This window comes from Petromyzon marinus, chromosome 2 (assembly GCF_048934315.1).
Source record: "Petromyzon marinus isolate PM22_M1 ecotype Great Lakes invasive population chromosome 2, UKy_Petmar_22M1.pri1.0, whole genome shotgun sequence".
Taxonomy (NCBI): Eukaryota; Metazoa; Chordata; class Hyperoartia; order Petromyzontiformes; family Petromyzontidae; genus Petromyzon; species Petromyzon marinus.
Window position 1 is genome coordinate 12,793,091 of NC_133668.1, and position 21,292 is coordinate 12,814,382.

General features: G+C 47.2%; 1 protein-coding gene across 2 annotated transcripts; it reads right to left on the bottom strand.

Moving 5' to 3' along the window:
* Nucleotides 1–1,489: 1,489 nt before the first annotated feature.
* LOC116947065 (eIF5-mimic protein 1-like) lies at nucleotides 1,490–20,914 on the bottom strand. Of its 2 annotated transcripts, none has more exons than XM_032962467.2 (12): nucleotides 20,824–20,914; nucleotides 18,475–18,547; nucleotides 17,591–17,767; nucleotides 16,117–16,226; nucleotides 15,243–15,308; nucleotides 14,483–14,618; nucleotides 13,742–13,851; nucleotides 12,016–12,186; nucleotides 4,544–4,690; nucleotides 3,786–3,924; nucleotides 3,189–3,311; nucleotides 1,490–1,994 (listed from the first exon to the last, which is right to left on the bottom strand). In XM_032962467.2, exons 2-12 carry the CDS (start codon nucleotides 18,536–18,538, stop codon nucleotides 1,966–1,968), a joined length of 1,272 nt encoding a protein of 423 aa, XP_032818358.1. In that variant the 5' UTR covers nucleotides 18,539–18,547; nucleotides 20,824–20,914; the 3' UTR covers nucleotides 1,490–1,965. The 2 variants fall into 2 exon arrangements, with proteins under 2 accessions (XP_032818358.1, XP_075926188.1); XM_076070073.1 differs by having other exon boundaries at nucleotides 20,833–20,851.
* Nucleotides 20,915–21,292: the final 378 nt, after the last annotated feature.

Here is a 21,292-nt window from a genome sequence, read left to right on the forward strand (position 1 = left end):
TGCTATGTACAATTTTATAATTCCTGCCAAGCACCTTGGTATATTTATATCGCGCCTTGGTAAAGGCACTATATGCTGTTACGGGCGTTCATCACAAAATTATCTGCAACCAGCGCGCATTTATACAGTACTAGCGTGACTGCAATGTGTACCAGTCAAATATAATCCAAGAATTCCAGACCATGACTAATACGTGGGGAGGAATATCTCAACCGAACCCGACCTCAATCTGCATTCACTAACCAAAATTGACCAGGGTGGTGGGTGCAGTATGATTAAATAATCCCCAAGGCCGATATGGCAACAACAGTCAATTGCCAAAGCACTGAAAATTACACTTGGGAGATTGTAGTCAACAGGTCCATAATCTAGATACGAGACTTTTCATGCATGGATTAGCCAACCACTGGCTCAACCAGATACACAGACAACAAAAAACACAGGCCACATACTGTATAACTGCCAGACCTATACAAGGTCTATGTGAGAAGCCTTCACAGCTAACAAGTTCAGAACATTTATTTGATCCATGTCTAAAGTTGTGCACTTTCAGGAGATACATTTTTCCCTTAAATCGGCTTTACTCGACGGTAGTTCGTTTGTCAAGAAGTAACAAGATCATACGCCATCTTCATAGAAAGTTGTAATTTGATGCTCTCACATCATGAGATGTAACACGCACAACGTGTGGTGGGGGCTTCCCCGAGGGGGAGTGGGCATCAGCCCAGGTGCAGGGTTGCCCCAGGCCGTGGCACTCTGGTTGACCCCGTAGACACGTGATCCTGAATGTCCACACAGGGGGCCCCAGGTGGGATTAGTGGGTGATTGGATGTTCAGAGCGAGCTCTTGAGGATCGAGAGGGAATGAGAATGTTCAAGAAGGCGGGCGGGGCCGAGGGCGGAGCGTGCCCGACCGGAGAGGGATACAAGGCGGGTCCCTGAGAGGGACCGGGGTCGCTGCATTCTACAAGCTGGAATCTCAACACCTACAAGCGGGAAGCTCTACGCTCAAGCTGAAGCTCCCCGTCTTACGAGGCAACCACGTAGTCGGAGACCCGAGTGAGGGATTGACTCTTCGTAGCAGTAACTCGCTGTAGTCTGGTAAAAGTGAGGTTGCCCCTTTGTGTTACGGTGTTACAAATAAAAGTGTTCCCTCTAAAAGGAACGTCTGCGACTCAGTTGGACCCACTACACATTTGTTCCTCCCAATTCCTTCAGAAGTTTACGCCACTGTGCAGTTATTAAATGTAGAGTATAAGGATTTGCATTTCGGTGCTTGCTAAATTGCCTCAATAACTTGAATAACATCTTATATAAACCATTCTAATGCCCTGCAGCAGTTCAATGAAAGGTACTATACCCCTCCCACCGTGAGTGGTAGCTTATCTTGAGGCACAAGGTGTATTGCAGCACCAAGCTACAAAACTTATTTGTAAAATAATTATATTTGGCAAGATTCGACAAACAGAACCTGACACAGGATTTTTTTTCAGGCATCTTTATTTGCAAACTTTAAAAACACCTGCCTCATTTTGTTAAACATATAAACGGCACTACAGTACATTTTGAACGGGTGTGCAACTCGTTTCACGTGCTCAGCTGTGGATAGAGGTCAGCTCGAGACGTAGGTGGAAATCTGTGTCGTGTGCGCGGGGCCGAGAGGGGACAGCGAGCGCGAGCTAGCGACACGCTGCGCTTTGCGGCTCATGGGGAGGGGTGGGGGTGGTTGCGGGTGTCGCCACTCTGTTTTGTCGTGCCCTCACCCCCCACCCACTTCGCTTTCATCTTGCACCCGGCTACAACCTGATGCGAGTGCACAGCAATGAGAACCGGTCACCAGTGGGGCGGTGCACGTTCGTACACGCAGACACAGACGCAGAGGACACGCAAACATTAAGACAAAACATGCGCACAAAACATCCATACGGCATGAGCAGTTGGGCTGGCAAGCCATAGCCTTTTGACATCAGTCCTCCTCCTCACCAGAGTCAGATTCTGGAAATAAAAGATAAAAAAAATGTACAGCAAGATTACACACAGTAAACACAAATCCAAAGGCAAGGGGGGAAATGTTTGCGATAGAATTCTGCATATGCGCTGTGGAGATGATCGATTGCATAAACAGAACACGTTCATAAGAAGTGGCGAAGGTAAGCGTAATACATTGCTTGGGATGTGGGATTGATGTAGCTGTCTAGTGCGTATGCGGTACAACTGTACCGGGGCCCACAGATCAGAGGGACACAGGGGCTAGGTTACAATAGGGAAATGAACAGGGGGTTCCCCCCCCCTTTCATTTCCTACACCAGAGCCCAATGGTAACCAGGATATATCACTGTCGATTCGGTTGCACGAGTCTTGGCACGCTCGACACGCTAATTTGCTGCGACATTCGTAGAAACCACATTGTATTTTGCAATGTAGTAAAATAAGAAAGTTTGCCTGTTTGTGTTGATGTGAAGTCCGTTTATTTGAGTTGATTTACATCTTTGGTAGTTTTTGGATTATTTTTCCATTTTTATCGTCACAACGAATTTCAGACTCCTACTACAGAATAATCCGCAATGCATCCAATCGCATCAGATCTCGGAAGTTATACAGAGTTGCGGCTGCATAACTCTTGGATGGGTGTCCACCATGCACAACAGGTATGACAGGCTGTCAGGGATACACATCTGGCAGCAGACAGCAAAATTCATTATTCAACTGTAAATCTACGTTACGTCTATGCTGTCTTCAACCTCCATGGCTTAGGAAGGCCCTCAACCAGCAGTAAATTGACAAAGGGCCGTACAGGTGCAGAATTTGTTAAATTAACTTTTTGCCTTGCTGCTTGTACAGGTTTCTCTCACTTTAAGTGGGTTCGGTTTTGCAATTTCATATATATGGAGGATACACAATTTTTATCCAAAATTCGCAATGTGGGGTTTTAATTCCCCCATATGCAGCTATGTGGTCGGATGTGGGACAATATTGTCCTGTATCCGCTACTCGGCAGGCAGCTGCCTAGTGCAGATTTGTTTTGTGCGCCGTTTTTTTTGGGACGAATCTACGGTATAAAGCGAGGGAAACCTGTTTTTTTTTCTATATTCCCACCCATGTTTACCATGAACAACAAATATGTACCCTCGGGAGGCTTTAATTATTCCTGGTTAAATAAAGACTTGTTTTTATTTTCTCCTGCCTCACCTTCCTCAGCATGCTGCAGCCACTCCACAAACTTCTTCATCTGGTCCAGGAAGACGCTCTTCCCCTTGGCCAGATGTGCATCCCGATACCACTTGAGCACAGCATCCTCACTCAGCACGTCCGCTGCGGTAGAGGAGGGTCATGGCAGCAGTGAGTTAAAGCATCAGTGGCAAAGAAAGACCATAGAGTACAATGGATGATAAAAAAAATAAGTTAGGAAAATGATGCAGATCCCATTTGTTACCAAAGAACGTTCATTTTCAACCTGTCCGTCATATCATAAGGTAGAAAATACAATGTAATGAGTCGTGAAAAAGGAAACTGTGAAAGCAATTAAATTATGCCCTCTTCATTCAAATCATGTTAAAAGCATGCCAAGAGATATGGGCAGCAGAGGGCAGTACATTCATTGTTACATTTTACTGTGCGCCTGTATCTATGCACCACAGCTTCACCAACCCCCCCAATGAGCAGCATGGTGAAGAATGATCATAACACCCACAAAGCACTTGACATGGGGGAGCCCCTCATCTAGCAGTAAATTGCCAAAAGGGCTGTACATGTGCATGTGTGGCAGCAAGCGTCATCGCCATTCACATTTGTAAAAAAGGATGACGATCTTCTGGAAAGTCTTCATGAAGTGGATGTTGTCGTAGCAGTACTCTTGCACCTTCAGGAGCAGAGTGATCTCGGACTGGCCCTGGCTGGTGAAGGCTGCAAACAGCGGTGTGAATTGCTGCAAGCGGGACCAGCAAAAAATACAAAAGCATGGGTCGGCGTTGTGGGTCCGAGACCTGAGAGTATTATCCAACAAAGGAATTACCTGGCTTCTTATCTGGATGACAGGAGACTGCACGTAAGACCATAAGAACAACAACGCATGGGAGGTGCGCCCATCTCCTCCACAGATGCTGAATTAAGGAGTCTCCCCTACTTGTGACTGCAGCAAAGAGAAATCAATTTTCACATAACATGGCCGGGCGGTAGTTCCTGTCGTTTGTAGCAGACGTTCACGGTGAGAGCCCAGTAGCCAATCTGGTTGATATATACTACAGGTGAATTAACCATACATACGTGCCATCTGCTCGACAGTGGTTGAAACAAATCACGTCACGTTATTTGAAAAGCATTAGCTCGACATGTGTAGGCATCATGGTCAGAATTTAAAAAAATTATATCAAATACTTGATAGGTTTAAACCACAAAGCAACATTGCCCCCCCTACTGGCAGCCTATACATGTCTGTGAAACATAGCGCCTTTGTGATATCCTTGCGGTTTAATATTGGCGCAAATAATGAATGCACCAAATTTGTATTGTTACTATTATGGTACTCTATGAGGATGCGGTTCTACCTTGAGGTGTTTCACAGCCTGCTCAGCCACCAGCTCCTCCTTCTTGTTCCACTCCACAGAGTTCATCACGCAGGTCCACACCAGGCTGATGGCCGTTTGCTCCGGGATGTCATTCTTGCGCATCTCCTCCTTGACGTACAAGGCGATCTGTGGAGATGCGCACGCCAACATTGCACATCAGCACCACCGGAATCATCATCACGAGCCATGCAGAACTTCAAGCCATCATCCATCCCTCCTCACCCTCCCGCAATGCAACAATGCACCATTCACAGCACGTGCAGACGAACCGATCTCATCCTCGACAAGCAACACCATCATTCGATCAGCGCGGTTGGCTATGTACGGTGTGAAGGAAGTTTAACATGAATATTTTATACCATACATTGCATGTCATGACTTATTAAAACACAGGCAACATGGTTTAACTGTACAAGTGGAGTGACACCGCAAATGTCACTGAGTAATGCCGGCTCTAGCGAGGCACGGCGTGCGATGTAATTACATCGCGGACACCCCGTATATGTGGGTGTAGTACCAGTCCTTGAGGGGCTCGGCGAGTGATGTTAGAGAGCGCTGAGTGGCACCACGCTCAGCTGAGTGGCACCACGCTCAGCTGAGTGGCACCACGCTGAGCGTGGTGCCACTCAGCGCTTGTATTTCTTGCATCCAGACGGGGAACCGAAGCAGCTTCCGCAAGTTCAGGCGCTGGTCAGGACTACGGTCTCGATCCCGCCTGGTGCGCAGGCCTTGGTGCCGCTCCGATATCGCACCCTGCTCGTCACTTCCCGGTCGGATGCACCGCTCATCGTCTCCGCAGTATCGTCGGTGGTGGGTCGCCATTGCTCAGCAGCAGCGGACACGCTCGTGCGCAGGAATCAGCCTCTGTTCATGCAGGCCCTCAACACGGCCGACACCCCCGTTACAATTCAGGAAGGGACCTTGTTCGCAAATGTCAGTTCCATGCATTCGAACCTTGACTCGCACACCGTCAACAATGTGCAATTGGACGGCCCGTCGGTCGGCGCAGAGGATACACCATGGATAGACGCGCTCCTGGCACAGAACACAGATCTGTCGGCAAGGAAAGCAGGGGAGCTCAGGACTTTGTTGAGTGACTTTGCAGACGTGTTCAGTCAGGGTCCCTACAATGTTGGTCGCACGACGCCGATGGAGCACCACATGGATACAGGCGATGCGCCACCCATTCGGCAGAACTCCTATAGGATGGGTCCTAGGGAGAATGAGCATGTGCGGCAGGCAGTGCAGGAGATGATGGAGTCAGACATCATATCCCCATCGACGAGTCCGTGGGGGACGCCGGTTGTGTTGGTGAAGAAATCGGATGGATCCTTGCGTTTTTGCGTAGACTTTAGGCGGCTGAATAAAGTTATCTTGGCGGACGCCGACCCGCTCCCGCGCTTAGACGACTTATTAGATGCCCTCGCAGGAGCAAAAATTTCTCCACACTAGACCTTTTGGCAGGATTCTGGCAGCTACCACTAGATGCCGAATCCAGACCGAAAATGGCTTTCAGAAGGCCTCAAGATCTCTTTCAATTCAAATGTTTGCCGATGGGTTTACAGACGGCTCCCGCCACTTTCCAGCGATTGATGGAGCTGGTGCTTGCGAGATTGCAGTAGGAGTTGTGCCTCATCTATCTCGATGATGTGATCGTGTTCGCTCGCACATTCGAGGAGCACTTCACCCGGTTGCGACAGGTGTTTTCGAAAGTCCGTGACGAAAGCTCAAATTAAAACCCTCCAAATGCGATTTGGTTCGCTCCTCCGTTAAATACCTGGGGCATGTCGTAAATGCGTCGGGGGTCAGGACAGATCCTGACAAAACGGCGTGCGTCCGTCATTGGCCAACACCCATGTCCGTGCCTGAAGTCCGCAGATTCGTGGGGTTTGTTTCCTATTACCGCCGTTTCGTCGAGAACTTTGCAACCATCGCTAAGCCCTTGCATGCGCTCACGGCGAAGGGACCGTCGTTTCATTGGGGCCAGCTAGAGACCGACGCGTTCTTGACACTGCGCCAGCAGTTGACAGAAGCGCCGCCCCTTCCTGCTGGACACGGATGCGAGCGACGTGGGCATCGGAGCCGTTCTCTCCCAGATTCAGGAGGGGAGAGAGGTTGTCATTGCCTACGGAAGTAGCGTCTTGTCGCAGGCCAAGCAGCGGTATTGCGTCACGCTCCGCGATCTGCTTGCCGCTGTCCACTTTGTGCAGCAGTTTCGGCCCTACCTGTACGGCCGCGAATTCACTGTTCGGACGGATCATGCGGCATTGCAGTACGCGCTCCGCATTGACCAAGCGACCGGTCAGATGGCCCGATGGTTGAAGCGGCTGCAAGAGTACACATATCGAGCGGTGCAACGGAAAGGAGTCAGGCATACGAACGCCGATGCTTTGTCTAGACTGGCAGCCCCCGTTAAGCGCGCTTGCGGCGACGGATCCGCGCGCTGTAGATTTTGGTTAAAGCATTCCACCACTCGCTCAAGCATTTGCGCGAGGCTCGCAAGGCGGCCTTCGGCAGCATCCGCGTCGGCGCAAGCTACGAACGAGCGCTTGCGGGCTAAGCCGCCGGTCGCGGATCCCTTTGCAGTGGGTGACCTGGCTTGGCTGCACTGCCCGCAGGTACCGTTGCGGACGTCAGCGAAGCTGCACCGGCCCTGGCGGGGCCCAGTCACACTGAGGTATTGCGACCTCAGTGTGTTCGCATTCAGATGGGAAAGCGTAGGTGGTACGTTCACCCTTGAGGCTAAAACGCTGTCGCGGCCGAGCTGCCCCTACGAGCATCGTCACCTTCACCACCTTCGTCGTCAGTTCGGCCGGGTGGGAAGAGATTGTCACACTCACGGCCTACTACGTGATCGACTGACAATGCAGACACTGTCCATCCTGCAGGACTACAGGTGACCCGAACGCCAGCACCGGACCCGTCGCCGTCCGTGGCTGCAGATACAGCCGCAGCAGAGGACTTGGCCACAGGACGGGGCCCCTTTACCCGCTCACGCCGCCTCGTCGCAGCTGTGTACACGGACATCCCTGCAACTCTGTTGTGTTCGGTCGAGGGATCAGATCGTGGGGGAAGTCGGCGACAGAGGCGGCGCTCGTTAACAAGGAGACGGAGGGGGAATTGTGTGGTGTTACTTTTGCCTATTGCACTTTTTTTGTTGTCATTTAAATTACATGCGCCTAGCCGGAGTTGGCTTTAAACGGCCGAGGCATACATTTGTTGCGTCGAGGACGGCTTGGTCTCAAGGGGGGGGGGGGGGGGGTGATGTAAGGGATCTGCGAGCCACCCTCACGCACACGCACCACGCAGACACGACATCTCCGCTCTCACTATAACACGCACCAATCACACGTGCGGGGATTCGCTGGACAGGGGTCGGGGTTAAAGGGCAGTGACGTCACCCGGACCAGGCGTGCTCGATGTGAATGTGTATTGGGAGCGAGGGCGGAGATGGAGGGGTTAAAAGGGGCTGGGGGACGTGTGTTCGGGGTTGGTTTTGGAACGAGTGTTGCTGTGCGTTGGAGAAATAAAGTGCTTTAACCATTCTCCGACCCCTCTTCATCTTGTGGCAGTGGTGGATGCGTAAGATCTACACAGGGGCCCCAAGTGTCGGGGCGAGATCCTGCTAGAGGATTCGAGAAGGTGGTCGTGGCCAAGGGCAAAGCCAGCCACTACCAGGGAGCATATAAACCGGGTCCCCAGAGGGACCGGGGTTCAGCGTTGCTGTGTTAGCCTGAAGATCTACGTTCTACATCCGAGAAGAGTCACCAACACATAGACCTGGACCCAAGCCGGGGTCCTGTCCGTTGTAGCTACTCCCAGTGTAATTAGTGTAGTTAGCCTGGTGGTCCACCACCATAGATTGTTATCTGGTGAAGGGGCAGTTACCCCCCTTTGTGTTGGTATCAATAAATGTGTTGCCTCCAAGGAGTACGTCTGCGACTCAGTTGAACTCACTACACAAGTATAGCCCTTTAAAATCCACTGCTGGATGAGGGCCCATCTACGCCGTTCAAGTCGAGAGTGTTTTGACCATATTACACCTCACCACGCTGGTCAGTGTGGATTGGAAAAGGCGGGGTGCATAAACGCAAGCGTAGAGATAGTGAGGGAAAAAAGTATTTGATCCCCTGTTGATTTTGTACGTTTGCCCACTGACAAAGAAATTATCAGTCTATAATTTTAACGGTAGGTTTATTTGAACAGTGAGACACAGAATAACAACAAAACAATCCAGAAAAACGCATGTCAAAAATGTTATGAATTGATTTGCATTTTGATGAGGGAAATAAGTATCTGACCCTTCTGCAAAACATGACTTAGTACTTGGTGGCAAAACCCTTGTTGGCAATCACAGACGTTAGACATTTCTTGAAGTTGGCCACCAGGTTTGCACAAATCTCAGGAGGGATTGTGTCCCACTCCTCTTTGCAGATCTTCTCCAAGTCATTAAGGTTTCGAGGCTGATGTTTGGCAACTCGAACCTTCAGCTCCCTCCACAGATTTTCTATGGGATTAAGGTCTGGAGACTGGCTAGGCCACTCCAGGACCTTAATGTGCTTCTTCGTGAGCCGCTCCTTTGTTGCCTTGGCCGTGTGTTTTGGGGTCATTGTCATGCTGGAATACCCATCCACGACCCATTTTCAATGCCCTGGCTGAGGGAAGGAGGTTCTCACTCGAGATTTGACGGTACATGGCCCCGTCCATCATCCCTTTGATGCGGTGAAGTTGTCCTGTCCCCTTAACAGAAAAACACCCCCAAAGCATGTTTCCACCTCCATGTTTGACGGTGGGGATAGTGTTCTTGGGGTCATAGGCAGCATTCCTTCTCCAAACACGGCGAGTTGAGTTGATGCCAAAGAGCTCCATTTTGGTCTCATCTGACCACAACACTTTCACCCAGTTGTCCTCTGAATCATTCAGATGTTCATTGGCAAACTTCAGACGGGCATGTATATGTGCTTTCTTGAGCAGGGGGACCTTGCGGGCGCTGCAGGATTTCAGTCCTTCACGGCTTAGTGTGTTACCAATTGTTTTCTTGGTGACTATGGTCCCAGCTGCCTTGAGATCATTGACAAGATCCTCCCGTGTAGTTCTGGGTTGATTCCTCACTGTTCTCATGATCATTGCAACTCCACGAGGTGAGATCTTGCATGGAGCCCCAGGCCGAGGGAAATTGACAGTTCTTTTGTGTTTCTTCCATTTGCGAATAATCGCACCAACTGTTGTCACCTTCTCACCAAGCTGTTTGGCAACGGTCTTGTAGCCCATTCCAGCCTTGTGTAGGTCTACAATTTTGTCCCTGACATCCTTGGAGAGCTCTTTAGTCTTGGCCATGGTGGAGAGTTTGGAATCTGATTGATTGCGTCTGTGGACAGGTGTCTTTTATACAGGTAACAAGCTGAGATTAGGAGCACTCCCTTTAAGAGTGTGCTCCTAATCTCTGCTCGTTACCTGTATAAAAGACACCTGGGAGCCAGAAATCTTTCTGATTGAGAGGTCAAATACTTATTTCCCTCATTAAAATGCAAATCAATTTATAACATTTTTGACATGCGTTTTTCTGGATTTTTTATTGTTATTCTGTCTCTGTTCAAATAAACCTATTTATAACATTTTTGACATGCGTTTTTCTGGATTTTTTTTATTGTTATTCTGTCTCTCGCTGTTCAAATAAACCTACCATTAAAATTATAGACTGATCATTTCTTTGTCAGTGGGCAAACGTACAAAATCAGCAGGGGATCAAATACTTTTTTCCCTCACTGTATACAGTATAACTTATTTTACTGCACTTGTAGTGAGTGGGAATGTCACTGTGTGGTGCCGGGCTTGTGAGGCCACGGCGGGATGTATACTGTTGTGTGTACACCCCGGGGACACGGGGTGTAGTACCAGCCCTAGTGGGGGCTTGGGTGAGCGCTGGTTAAGCGCGGTGGCCATGCACAGTGTGCAGTGCGGGCTCCCGTTGAGAGAGCGAGAGAGTGTCAGCCAGCTGGGGTTACGTTGGGGGCATGATACTCTGGCTGACCTGGGGAAATGTGACTGGATGATACTGGAGGGGGGGGCCACCGGTGGAGGGGGCCAATGGGTAGTCACATGGTCCGAGAAGAACTCTCGAGAGCCTTCGGGCAAGGGCGAGAGAGATCGAGGAGGTGGGCGGGGCGAGAGGCGGAGCCAGCCCCAGCCCGGCCCGATATAAGGGGGGCCCCCTGTTAGGGGCTCGGGGTTCTTACTGTTGGAGAGGCAGGTGATCCACGTCAAGCTTAAAGAATCCTCCAGCCATGCGGTCAGGGACCCAGCTTGTGGTCCGGACCGGGATCGTGTAACCGTGTCTAGTTCCACCGTAGCGTGGTTAGTTGGGTGGTCACCACCCGAGAGTGTGTTGTGTTAATCGCCTGGAGTATGTTGTGTTAATAGCCTGGAGTATGTTGTGTTAATAGCCTGGAGTGTGTTGTGTTAATAGCCTGGAGTATGTTGTGTTAATAGCCTGGAGTATGTTGTGTTAATAGCCTGGAGTATGTTGTGCTAAGAGTTCAATAAAAACGTGTTGCTCCCAAGTCAACGTCTATGACTCAGTTGGACTCACTCCACACTGAATATTGCTGCCCACAATGAAACCATGTAGCCTATAATAACGTGTTTTACGCATGGCAGTCACCCACCCACCCACGCTCAACCCTGCTTATATTCTGTGAAGTGGTGACATGGAAAGAAGTTAAGGGTTATTTGGTAAAAGGCAGCTGCATATAACCACCCCACCGATTGAAGATCAAAGTGCGGCAAGCTTTGATAACTGCCAAAAAGTCTCTGCACCAATGCATGTGGCTCTGAACTGCCCTGGAATAAGTGAAAATAATTTAGTCATGTTCAGCTCTGCAAAATCCAAAATGGAAACAGATGTTAAAAGAGCCAGGGACCCCTCACTGTGCAACGCAGGTAATGCTAATTCACAAACTTACAAAACAAGGAACCCAGTCATACAAAATAAGTTGGTATCTATTACTATTGGTTATGCACCTAGACTGAACTACATTGCAACTTTTATTTTATTTTACAGGATACAGTGAGGAGTGGCATGAGGGGTTCTAGCCCGGATAAGACAAAACACATAAAATATCTCAGTTATATATAACTGAGGCTAAACAGACTTGAATGTGTCATCTGTTGTCATTCCTTCTTAAAGTAATTGGACACTTGTCAAAATGTTTGTGGGAAGGTGGGTACTGAAGAACTGACCCTCACGCAGTGGGGAGTATCGAATTACAGAAGCAGTAAATTTGTAAAGTTATTTAATTTATTGTACCTGCATGTTGAACTTATTTCGCACTTTAAGTAGCCAGCGTGCTAATCGGAGGTGCGGTACCTTGTGTTTATCGAGACTTTATGAAGGTGGTGTACGTTATGGAAGAAAATGCGCCCCAACTTTTGCCGCTTCATTTCCGTCTCACCTCCTTAACGGGCTCCCCGAGCTCCAGTTTCTCCTGCAGCTCCTTCTGCAGCTCCTTGCGCGTGCCCAGCGACTGCTGCGCTCGCAGAAAGCCGGCCACCTCCTTGAGGTCGTTGGCAGTGAAATACGATGAAAAGTGCTCCACGCTCTGCTTGTTTGGCGGGAAGAGCTCCTGTGTGTGCGAGAGAGAGCGGCGAAGCCGGCCAAGGGAAGCGCAAAACGAGGGAGATTTATTTTGAAAATGGCATTTATTTACATCAAATACAATACGGCTATTTAGAGTAAAGAATACAGCGCACTGGAAGCATTTTCCGACAAACGACTTCCATACAACAATGGTTGTGCTGCATAGCTGTAGAGAACAGACTTGCACTGTCTTAATTCTGACAATGTGTATTTAATAAAAAAAATATTACCAAATGAAGAAAAAACCACATGAACGGGGAAAGGGAAACATGGAGTGAGGGAAGAAGTGGCCCCAATACCAACTCTGCATAACTGTTAAAGTGAGGGGGTATAAAAAATGGAGTTTCATGAGTGAGCACTCAGTAGCCTTTGGGGACACTTACGTTTGAGGGGAATAAACATTTAAACACCAGACCAGATTCAGACATATCATGGCTCTGCGAGGGGGTGCCCAAAATATTCTTACACAACCGATTGATCTTTAGTTAAATTAATTTATTTTGGGGGTGGGGGGTAGTTTTAATATGAAAGCTGCTAGAGTAGGGTTGGAGAAATGGTGACAAAAACACAATGCCAAGAGGTTGGCAACCAAATCCGTTGACGAAGTAACAACGCATCAATTAAGGATTAACTAAATTCCTATGCTCAAGATACACCCCACCAACCAATTAGTTACCAGTTATGTAAATCATATACGAAAAACAAAAGGTAAAATCAGGCTCAAGGAGCAAATACAACCATACAAACGAGATAAGAAAAACAAGTAACAATACAAACAAGAAGGTAAAAAGACAAAACATAAATTTGTATATCAAGTCATGACTTCAAAATTGTGAGATTTCAGCGAATCGTCAAGGGCAGCAGTAGAAGAGGGGGGATATCAGCCTGGTATGTGTGACTGTCCTCACAGGGACATGTTGAGCCATCACCATGAAATCACAATTACATTAAACGTACATTAAAAAAGTTACAAAAGGCAAACATTGCCTTGAGGTTTGGATGGGAGCTACTTGTAATCTGAGACAATGAAAGAGCACCCTTTGAGTTACTGACAAAACAATGCAGAGGTTTTTTCTTTTTAAAACAAAACATAATCAAGGTTGTATTCTTTACAAATAATTTAAATACACCCAATCCTCAGATCTCAGAAGCCAAGCAAAGTTGAGCCTGAATCATGCTCAATGGGTGACCACCACGCATGACAGGTTGGTATAGGCTGTAGGGCAACGTGGTGGGCCAGCAGAAGGCAGTGCAGAAAAACCCAGTTGTACCTTTACACTCCCCACCTTTACCAACACACAATGACCAGTATGGGAGGTATAGTCAAATAACCATTGGGACCCCTCACCCAGTGGAAGCATGACAAAAGGGATATGTAATGTATATGTGGATGCTGAGTTTAGCAGACACCATAAATGCATGAAACAATGTAATATAAGCAACCCTTTCAGACGATGATAGAACTGCACTGCAGAATGGGTGTGTTCTTTACAATGTGTAGTATTATGTTTGAGGCGACCTTGACTCTGCTCAGCCCTTACCAGCAGCCTCTTGTCCATACTGGCTTTCTTGAGTGCAAATGTCACGAAGCTGATGTCCTTCTCCGACAGCCATGCCTTGAAGAGCTTCACAGCAAATGCGGCCGAGAGGCCTGCGAGACACCAAGGCATTGCACACCATTACTCTGTGAGACACCAGCCCCGGCTGCCCATTTCCAGATGAGTGACAGGTATTGCCTATGAAAATCATCACTTAGAACAAGCTCAATCTCGAATAAAACAGGGTTGCACCTTGTGTGCTTAAATAGATGACCACAATGCATAAACACAGGTGTTATAAGTTACTGTGGGGCTACATTGCCGGCAATAAAAATAATAATGTTGCACTATGCACCTGAGTATATGCTCCCTACCTTTACCAACTCGCAGTGACCAATGTCAATAACCCTCATGCATCAAACGGTGTGGAGATGGCTCTTATCCAGCAGTAGACTGACAACAGGGACGTACGTGTCCAAATGCATGAAGTATTTTATTTCTAATTATGCAATGGAACCCAAAGGAAAAAATATTGGAGGACGACCACCATGGAGATGAAGCAATGGCTATGACCCTTGGATCAAAAACATGACAGGCATGAGTCCAGAGAATGGCAGATTATTTTAACAAAAGAAAAAAAAATCATCCCTGTAAAAGTATGAAGAAGAGAATGGGCATGACGACGCTTTGGTTTGAGACGATGACCGGCATTCACGTGTGAACATTTTGAGCGAGCGGTCGTACCTTCCTTGACGATGGTGTCATTGAAGAGGCTAGAGAGTACGGTGGCAGGCAGCATGCTGCTGGCCAGCAAGATGCCTGTGAACATGGCAAGCTTGTTCTGCTCCGACTCAGAGTAGCCTTTCAGGAACATCAGCAGCTGTGCAAGGCAGATCACAAGCCCCCGGATTGGTGACGCATGCGGCATTTATATTTCGGCTCAAGGCTGACGCAGCGAGATTATAAGTCACCCCTAGCTGTTGTTAATTCGTGAGCTTAAGTGTTTGTGTTAACAGGGTGTGTGAAAACATGTTAGTGGAAATAGCAGCTTGTGCTTTTATGTCCAAAATGTCCTATTGGTGAAGCAGTTCGTGCTAGTAATTAATGATCACAGTATATTTGTGGACATTTGTTTTGTTTACCAAAAATAAGTACAGAAGCTTTAGACTTGAAACTTTCATGACTACAGGAATTCATATTCTTGGTTCTTTCGGTAAAGTCACATAAATAGAAAACAAAAAAATCTAAAATAAAAGCAAAAAACCCACGACGTTTCGATCGCAATACAAGTGGTCTTCATCAGGCGGAGAGATAAAATCCGCTTGTGTTGCGAACAATTAATTGTGCTACACATACAATGCACAACACTTCAAATTCCTACAACGTTTATAAAAGCTGGGCTGGAACATGAAAGGTAAAAAACACAGTATTCAAACTCTATATATGTTGAACAAAGTTATGCAAGATACTGTATAGTTCATTATGGAGAATAGGAAGAGAATACCTTCTTAAACTCCTCCTCCAAATACTTCTCCAAGTATTTGTATCTTCTCACGAGCTTCCCAAAGACCTGCAAAATAGTTTATCAACACATTCTCAGAAGGTATAGTTCCGAGTATGAAGTCACAACACTAATCGCATAAGTCAGTGAACCAAGAAGCTCTTTTTCAATGGCGACCCACTGTTGTGCTGGCTACTTCTGCAATCGCGTGTTATTCAGGGTCTTCACAGGTGCTCACTAAAATTACTTCTGTTACAGATATATGGGGAATATTTATGGAAACTTTCAGGCACTCAACACATTTCCTAGCATTTGACGTCCCCCAATGTTCTTTAGCATCTTGAGATGTGGTTATATTTTAGACGACCTATCCCTCCAAATTGTTCACATTGACTGCTGGGAAAAGTAACATGGGCTTGGGCAGGGCACATCACAAGAAGTTATGACTGATGGTAGGTGAAGCCTAAAGATGGAGTGGCAGCCAGATAAGGAAACATGGCCGAGAGGTCATCCATCATGCAGATGAAATCAACTCGTTTCCAGAAGCTATACAGACTGTTGCATTGTTAGATGGAGATTAAGGATTAGTGTAGGGCCTCATTCAGCAGTAGATTATGGGTGATAACGATTATATTGCAAATAAAATACACATTCACTGAATGGATTGGTCAAATAGCACCACCACATTAAATGTAAATATACTGTTGTAAAATAACCAATGGAGTGGGCAGGTCCTCATCCAGTAGCAGAAAATTTACAAAAGACCGAAGGTGTACAAGCATGTCTAAATGCGCCTGGAACCTAAGACGTTTCAGACCCCATCTTTGTGTCGCAGACCCGTCCCATATGGCGCTAGCGGCGATGATGAGACCGGCACCTGAGCAAAGTTGCGCATGGCCTCCATGTCCTCCTTGGCACCAAACACACAAACGGTCGTCCGGGTCACCTTGGTCTTGTCACCATCGTCCACCAAAGTTCCTCCCGGTGCTGCACATGGTGGAGATAGCACACCATGCTATGGTACGACGTTAAAGGATGTCTATCAAGACTGCGGTGGCTCAAATCAGTGCCGAGCTATCAAAGCTGAGAGCCTGGGTTTGAATTTTAGTTGTGCTAAACTGAGTTTCCACATGTAGTAAGGTGATGGTATTAGTCCAATCACCAATTAATAAGTGCACAAATAAAAGCATTCAGTTAAATTTGGTTAGCACCTACTCTGGCTGAATACTTGCTTTAAAAATATCGGTTTTATTGTCGCACAATATTACTTATATGGCAGAGTGGGTTGGAAAATGCTGCACTGTGTTAACATACCGGGCTAATTAATGGGTCAGGTGGCCTGGTATATGTTTTCCTAACAAAACCCCTTTATTTCCCTAAAGACCAATTTAGACCATTAACAGTTGATATATTTTAGATTGCTCTTTATTTTGGAAAAATGTTAAAAAGGTAGAAATATTACAATATTACAACCCATTTCTGAAATGCTCAATCCAATGCCTCAGTAGTTATTGTACAGAAGTAAACTGGGACTTGCTGACAAATTACGTCTTGCAGTGTGGAGATGCAGCCGACCACAATTCATAATTTTTTATGCTGTTAGGTCATTGAGGTTTTGAAAAATAAATTTTTAAACATTTTCTATTTCCCACAATGTTTTGGAATCCTCAAAAGCCACCGTTATATGGAGGTCGCGGTGTGCCCATCCACTGAATTTGAGGACAAATTGTATTTAATACACGAGATTTTCGGCGGCCTATGGCTGCCTTATTCCCACTCCTGCGAAGGGCTTCTCGGCACTTCGTACGTCGCCTCCACTGATGTCCTCTCATTCCCTCCCCGCCAATGTGTGCAGATACTACGGACTTCCACTTTATGTAGGCATATATGTCTATAAAATTGAATTATATTTGGGGGGGGGGGGGTGGGATGAAACATTTTTTTGAGGGGGGTCGACAATTTTTGGAAACTTGTTGGATCAAATTTTTACCCCCACATTTGGGGTGGTGGGGGGTCCACTTTCTCTAGCTTTTTAATTCAGGCCTTCTGAAAGGCTCTTATACTTTAGTTGAAGGACAAACGGAATGCCGGGCATTTATAAGAGAGATAAACAATTTTTTGATTTAAAGCTTTCATGACTGCAGGGATTCATATTCTTGGTTCTTTCGGTAAAGTCACGTAGAAGGGAAACAATTTTATTATTTTATTGTTTCCCTTCTACGTGACTTTACCGAAAGACCCAGAATAAGAGAAACCACTCAAGCAATTGTTTTTTTTTTCATTTCTATCCAAGTTAGAGAGAGGTCCTTAAAGATTATTTTTCAAGATGTGTGTGTGGTGGAACGTCTCACCCAGCATGCCACCGGCCACCATCACGTCAAACAGGGTGTCGGCATAGCGACGGTAGTCGAGCTTAGAGCCCTGCACGTCAAGGAAGCGGGACACGGCCTCCAGGTCACCCGCGGTCTCCTCCAGACCAACCACGATGGCATCACGGAATACAGATGGCTCAAACTTCTCCTTTTCATCTGCGGCCAAAATGCAACATCATGTAGGGGGGCCCTTTTGTAGAGCAATGGCGCACAAGCCACAGAACTGTGCTATGAATCCAGCAATTTAATTTCGATTCGCAGTCAAGTATAACATCAGTGGCAAGTGATTTCCTGGGTGCTCTCCCTTCAACCCGCACGAAGCAATGTGAAGTATGGTCAAACAACTCCGAACGTTAATGGAAAGCGAAATCGAAACCAGTCTTGAGTCAACGTTTATAAATCTGCATTATCCATCGTGAAGTATAGTCAAACAACCCCAATGGCCAAGTGCTCTAATTTTAATCCAAGCAACTAGCTTGTGTAATACAATACTTTTCTTTTTATCGATTTGTATATTGGTGTATTGTGTGCGTGTGGATAGGGGTGCGTTTTCTATGTGCGTGTGCGGATGCATAAACGAGTATGCTGTCTAAGTGTGATTATGTAGGTGTATGGATGTGTGTGTGGAGGCAATACCAGAATCTTCAATTTTTTTTACTTTACCATTTAAAATTAACTTGTAAACGTGTTCTTACGATTGGATGCTGCATGTTCATTGCATAGCATTACAAGTGCATCATAGATTACTGTATTTTTTCTGAATACAGGTTCTTAACACTATTAAAAGTTGTTACACGTTGCCACTGGTGAGATGCGATGGATGTGGTGGAGCTTTTCAAATAAAAATAAGCAAATGTGCATACCCCGCTTGCGGGTCTTAAACCGCTGGCCTGTAAGCGTCGGCTTCTGCTGCTTTGAATTATTCATAAAACTTTTCTGCAAGAGACAAACACAACACTTTCAGAACATTTGTAAATGAAGAATGGATTACTTTACTGGTCCTAACTCTATATAAAACTCATGAGACAACCTGTAGCACAATATTTTACAAGAAATGTCCACATCAAGGAAATGGTAGCTGGTCTTAAATTGTCCCCAGCTTCGTGATACATGTATCTAGGCACGGAAGCCAGAGGTGAGAGGGTATATGCATTAGACAGTTATACATCACTTGTTAAAAAAAAGTGGTGTGCTCAAACCAACTTTTCATGGGTATTCATATTCCCAGCCCTCACGTGCACACAATTGCAGGACATAGCGAGGTCATAACAGCATTCAGCTGCGGTTCAACATGGAGAAAATGCACACCAAATGCATATTCATAACGTAACGTGCATGTTGCTTTAGCCTATTACCCAATCGCGAAAAAATTTGCCCGATATCATCAGATTTTATAGGATGCTGAGCTTACGATGTTGTGCGCTGCAGGTCAGTGCAGCAAATCCCATTGTTGTAATTTACATCCATGCACCGAGGGATAGTGATGGCAGGATGAAATATGGTTAAATAACCCCCACTACTATGGCTTGGGAATACTATCATACAGCGGCAGATTGACAAACAGGGTATACATGTGCATGTTACCACCAGCAGAGGCACGTTATTAAATGTTGCGTAACATTTGTCATGCAATTCTGTAACACACTGTCTGCAAAGCTACATATACTTATCACACTATAGTAGCTCAACAATACAGCATTGTAATGTTGACTCCACTCTGGGAATAGATATTCCGCTCAGCCAATTCCAAGAAATTTGAATTTGTTAATGCTTATTGCATATTAACATGGATTTTGGAATACATTCGTGTAATTACTCTATGTTTACATATGCAGCCCTTTTTCTCAGTTCACTGCTGGTAGAGGGCCTGCATATCCAGTTAGTCATGAGGGGTCATTTTAAAACCATGCTGGAAGTGGGTTGAAGGTAGTTAAACATCAGCATCGGTTTACTGAATCACAGAACACAATTTGCTACACTGCCCTCTGTTGTCAACAGCAGCCTGTAAGTACTATCCAACAAATAATACTACTAGGTTCTGAAATAGGATGTAATCCGGTTGATTTGGTCAGTGGAATCATACGTGCATGCGTAAATAAAACTGCAATATCATTGTTAATTGCAATTTTCCTGTTAACAATCGGATGGTGAAAATTCCACATTCCTACGGCGGTGCGATGAAGGGCCATTTCCCGAAATCTCGCCAATTGTTACTTTAGGGCTATGTTATTGAAAAAGTTGAATTTGTGCTTATGGCACCAGTACCAACGCAGTACTACCAAAATAATGTCCGCTAGGGTTTTTAGTGTATTCTATTTAAGGATGCGTAATATTCATTTATATAACAGAAACGTTTATGTATAAAGTTACTCCAGGAAGGCTTCAATAGCCACCACGTGAACGCGGCTTTCTACGCAAGGCGTGGCACCAGCGCAGCGGCACTACCAACCACCACCACCCACGCGTTATACAAGCGGAGACCAATTTCACGCCATCTCACGCTTAAGCCGACAAAAATCTCACGCATTTGCGATATCCATCTGTGGAAAATGTCCGCCGAATGCCACTGCCAACTTTCCCGAATGTAACCTTAAAAAAAACCCACTGAATCAGCACAATTTATACGACGCAGTTTCAATAGATAATTGCAACTGTAACCGTACGATTGAATTGCGATACCAATGTAATTTGAATCTCAGACAACGGTATTGCCTGCTATAACTGCAATAATGACGGACCACAAGCTCTGTCAGATCGTCTTCCTCGCACATTTCCCATCCCGAGTTTTACGCCACGCCTCGCCAACCTCGCGTCGCATATACGCAACATCTCACGCACTGACAAATCCTCTCAACAACCCCGAGATCTCGACAAATAGTACGGAGGCAATGACCACCACTCGCGAGGCGACGCCGGCGGTAAAATTAGAGCAACCGTAAACAATTACCGCGGGGGAAAAAAAAACCGCAAATTCGACAAAGTTTCCAAACCACGACCCAACGCAGAAGCCTCCGCGACCAGGCCTCGCCTCGGCCGGGCCGCATGTAGCGGCCGAAACCGTCGATCATTCCCTTCGCCTCCCTGCCTCGATCCCCTTGCTCCTTCTCTCCGAGATCTATCGCCCTTCGCGCTCTGGTGAGACACCCGGCGCTGGGGAGCCCTTGAATTGACCGAGGAGAGGGGGCAGCGTAGGCCGCGGACGCGAGACTCACGGTGCGGACCTCGGCTCTCAGAGACACAAAGCCGCGCGTAGCATCATGGGAGGCACGTCACCAGAAATAGGCGTGGGGGGGGGGGTGCCCATGTGGGTGGGGGGTGATGCCCATGTGGGGGGGTCAGGGGGTGATGCCCATGTGGGGGGGGGGGTGATGCCCATGTGGGGGGGGGTGATGCCCATGTGGGGGGGCGGGGGGGGTGGTGCCCATGTGGGTGGGGGTGATGCCCATGTGGGGGGGTCAGGGGGTGATGCCCATGTGGGGGGGGGGGGGTGATGCCCATGTGGGGGGGGGGTGATGCCCATGTGGGGGGGCGGGGGGGGTGGTGCCCATGTGGGGGGGGGGTGATGCCCATGTGGGGGGGCGGGGGGTGGTGCCCATGTGGGGGGGGGGTGATGCCCATGTGGGGGGGGGGGGTGATGCTCATGTGGGGGGGGGGTGATGCCCATGTGGGGGGGTGTGTCGG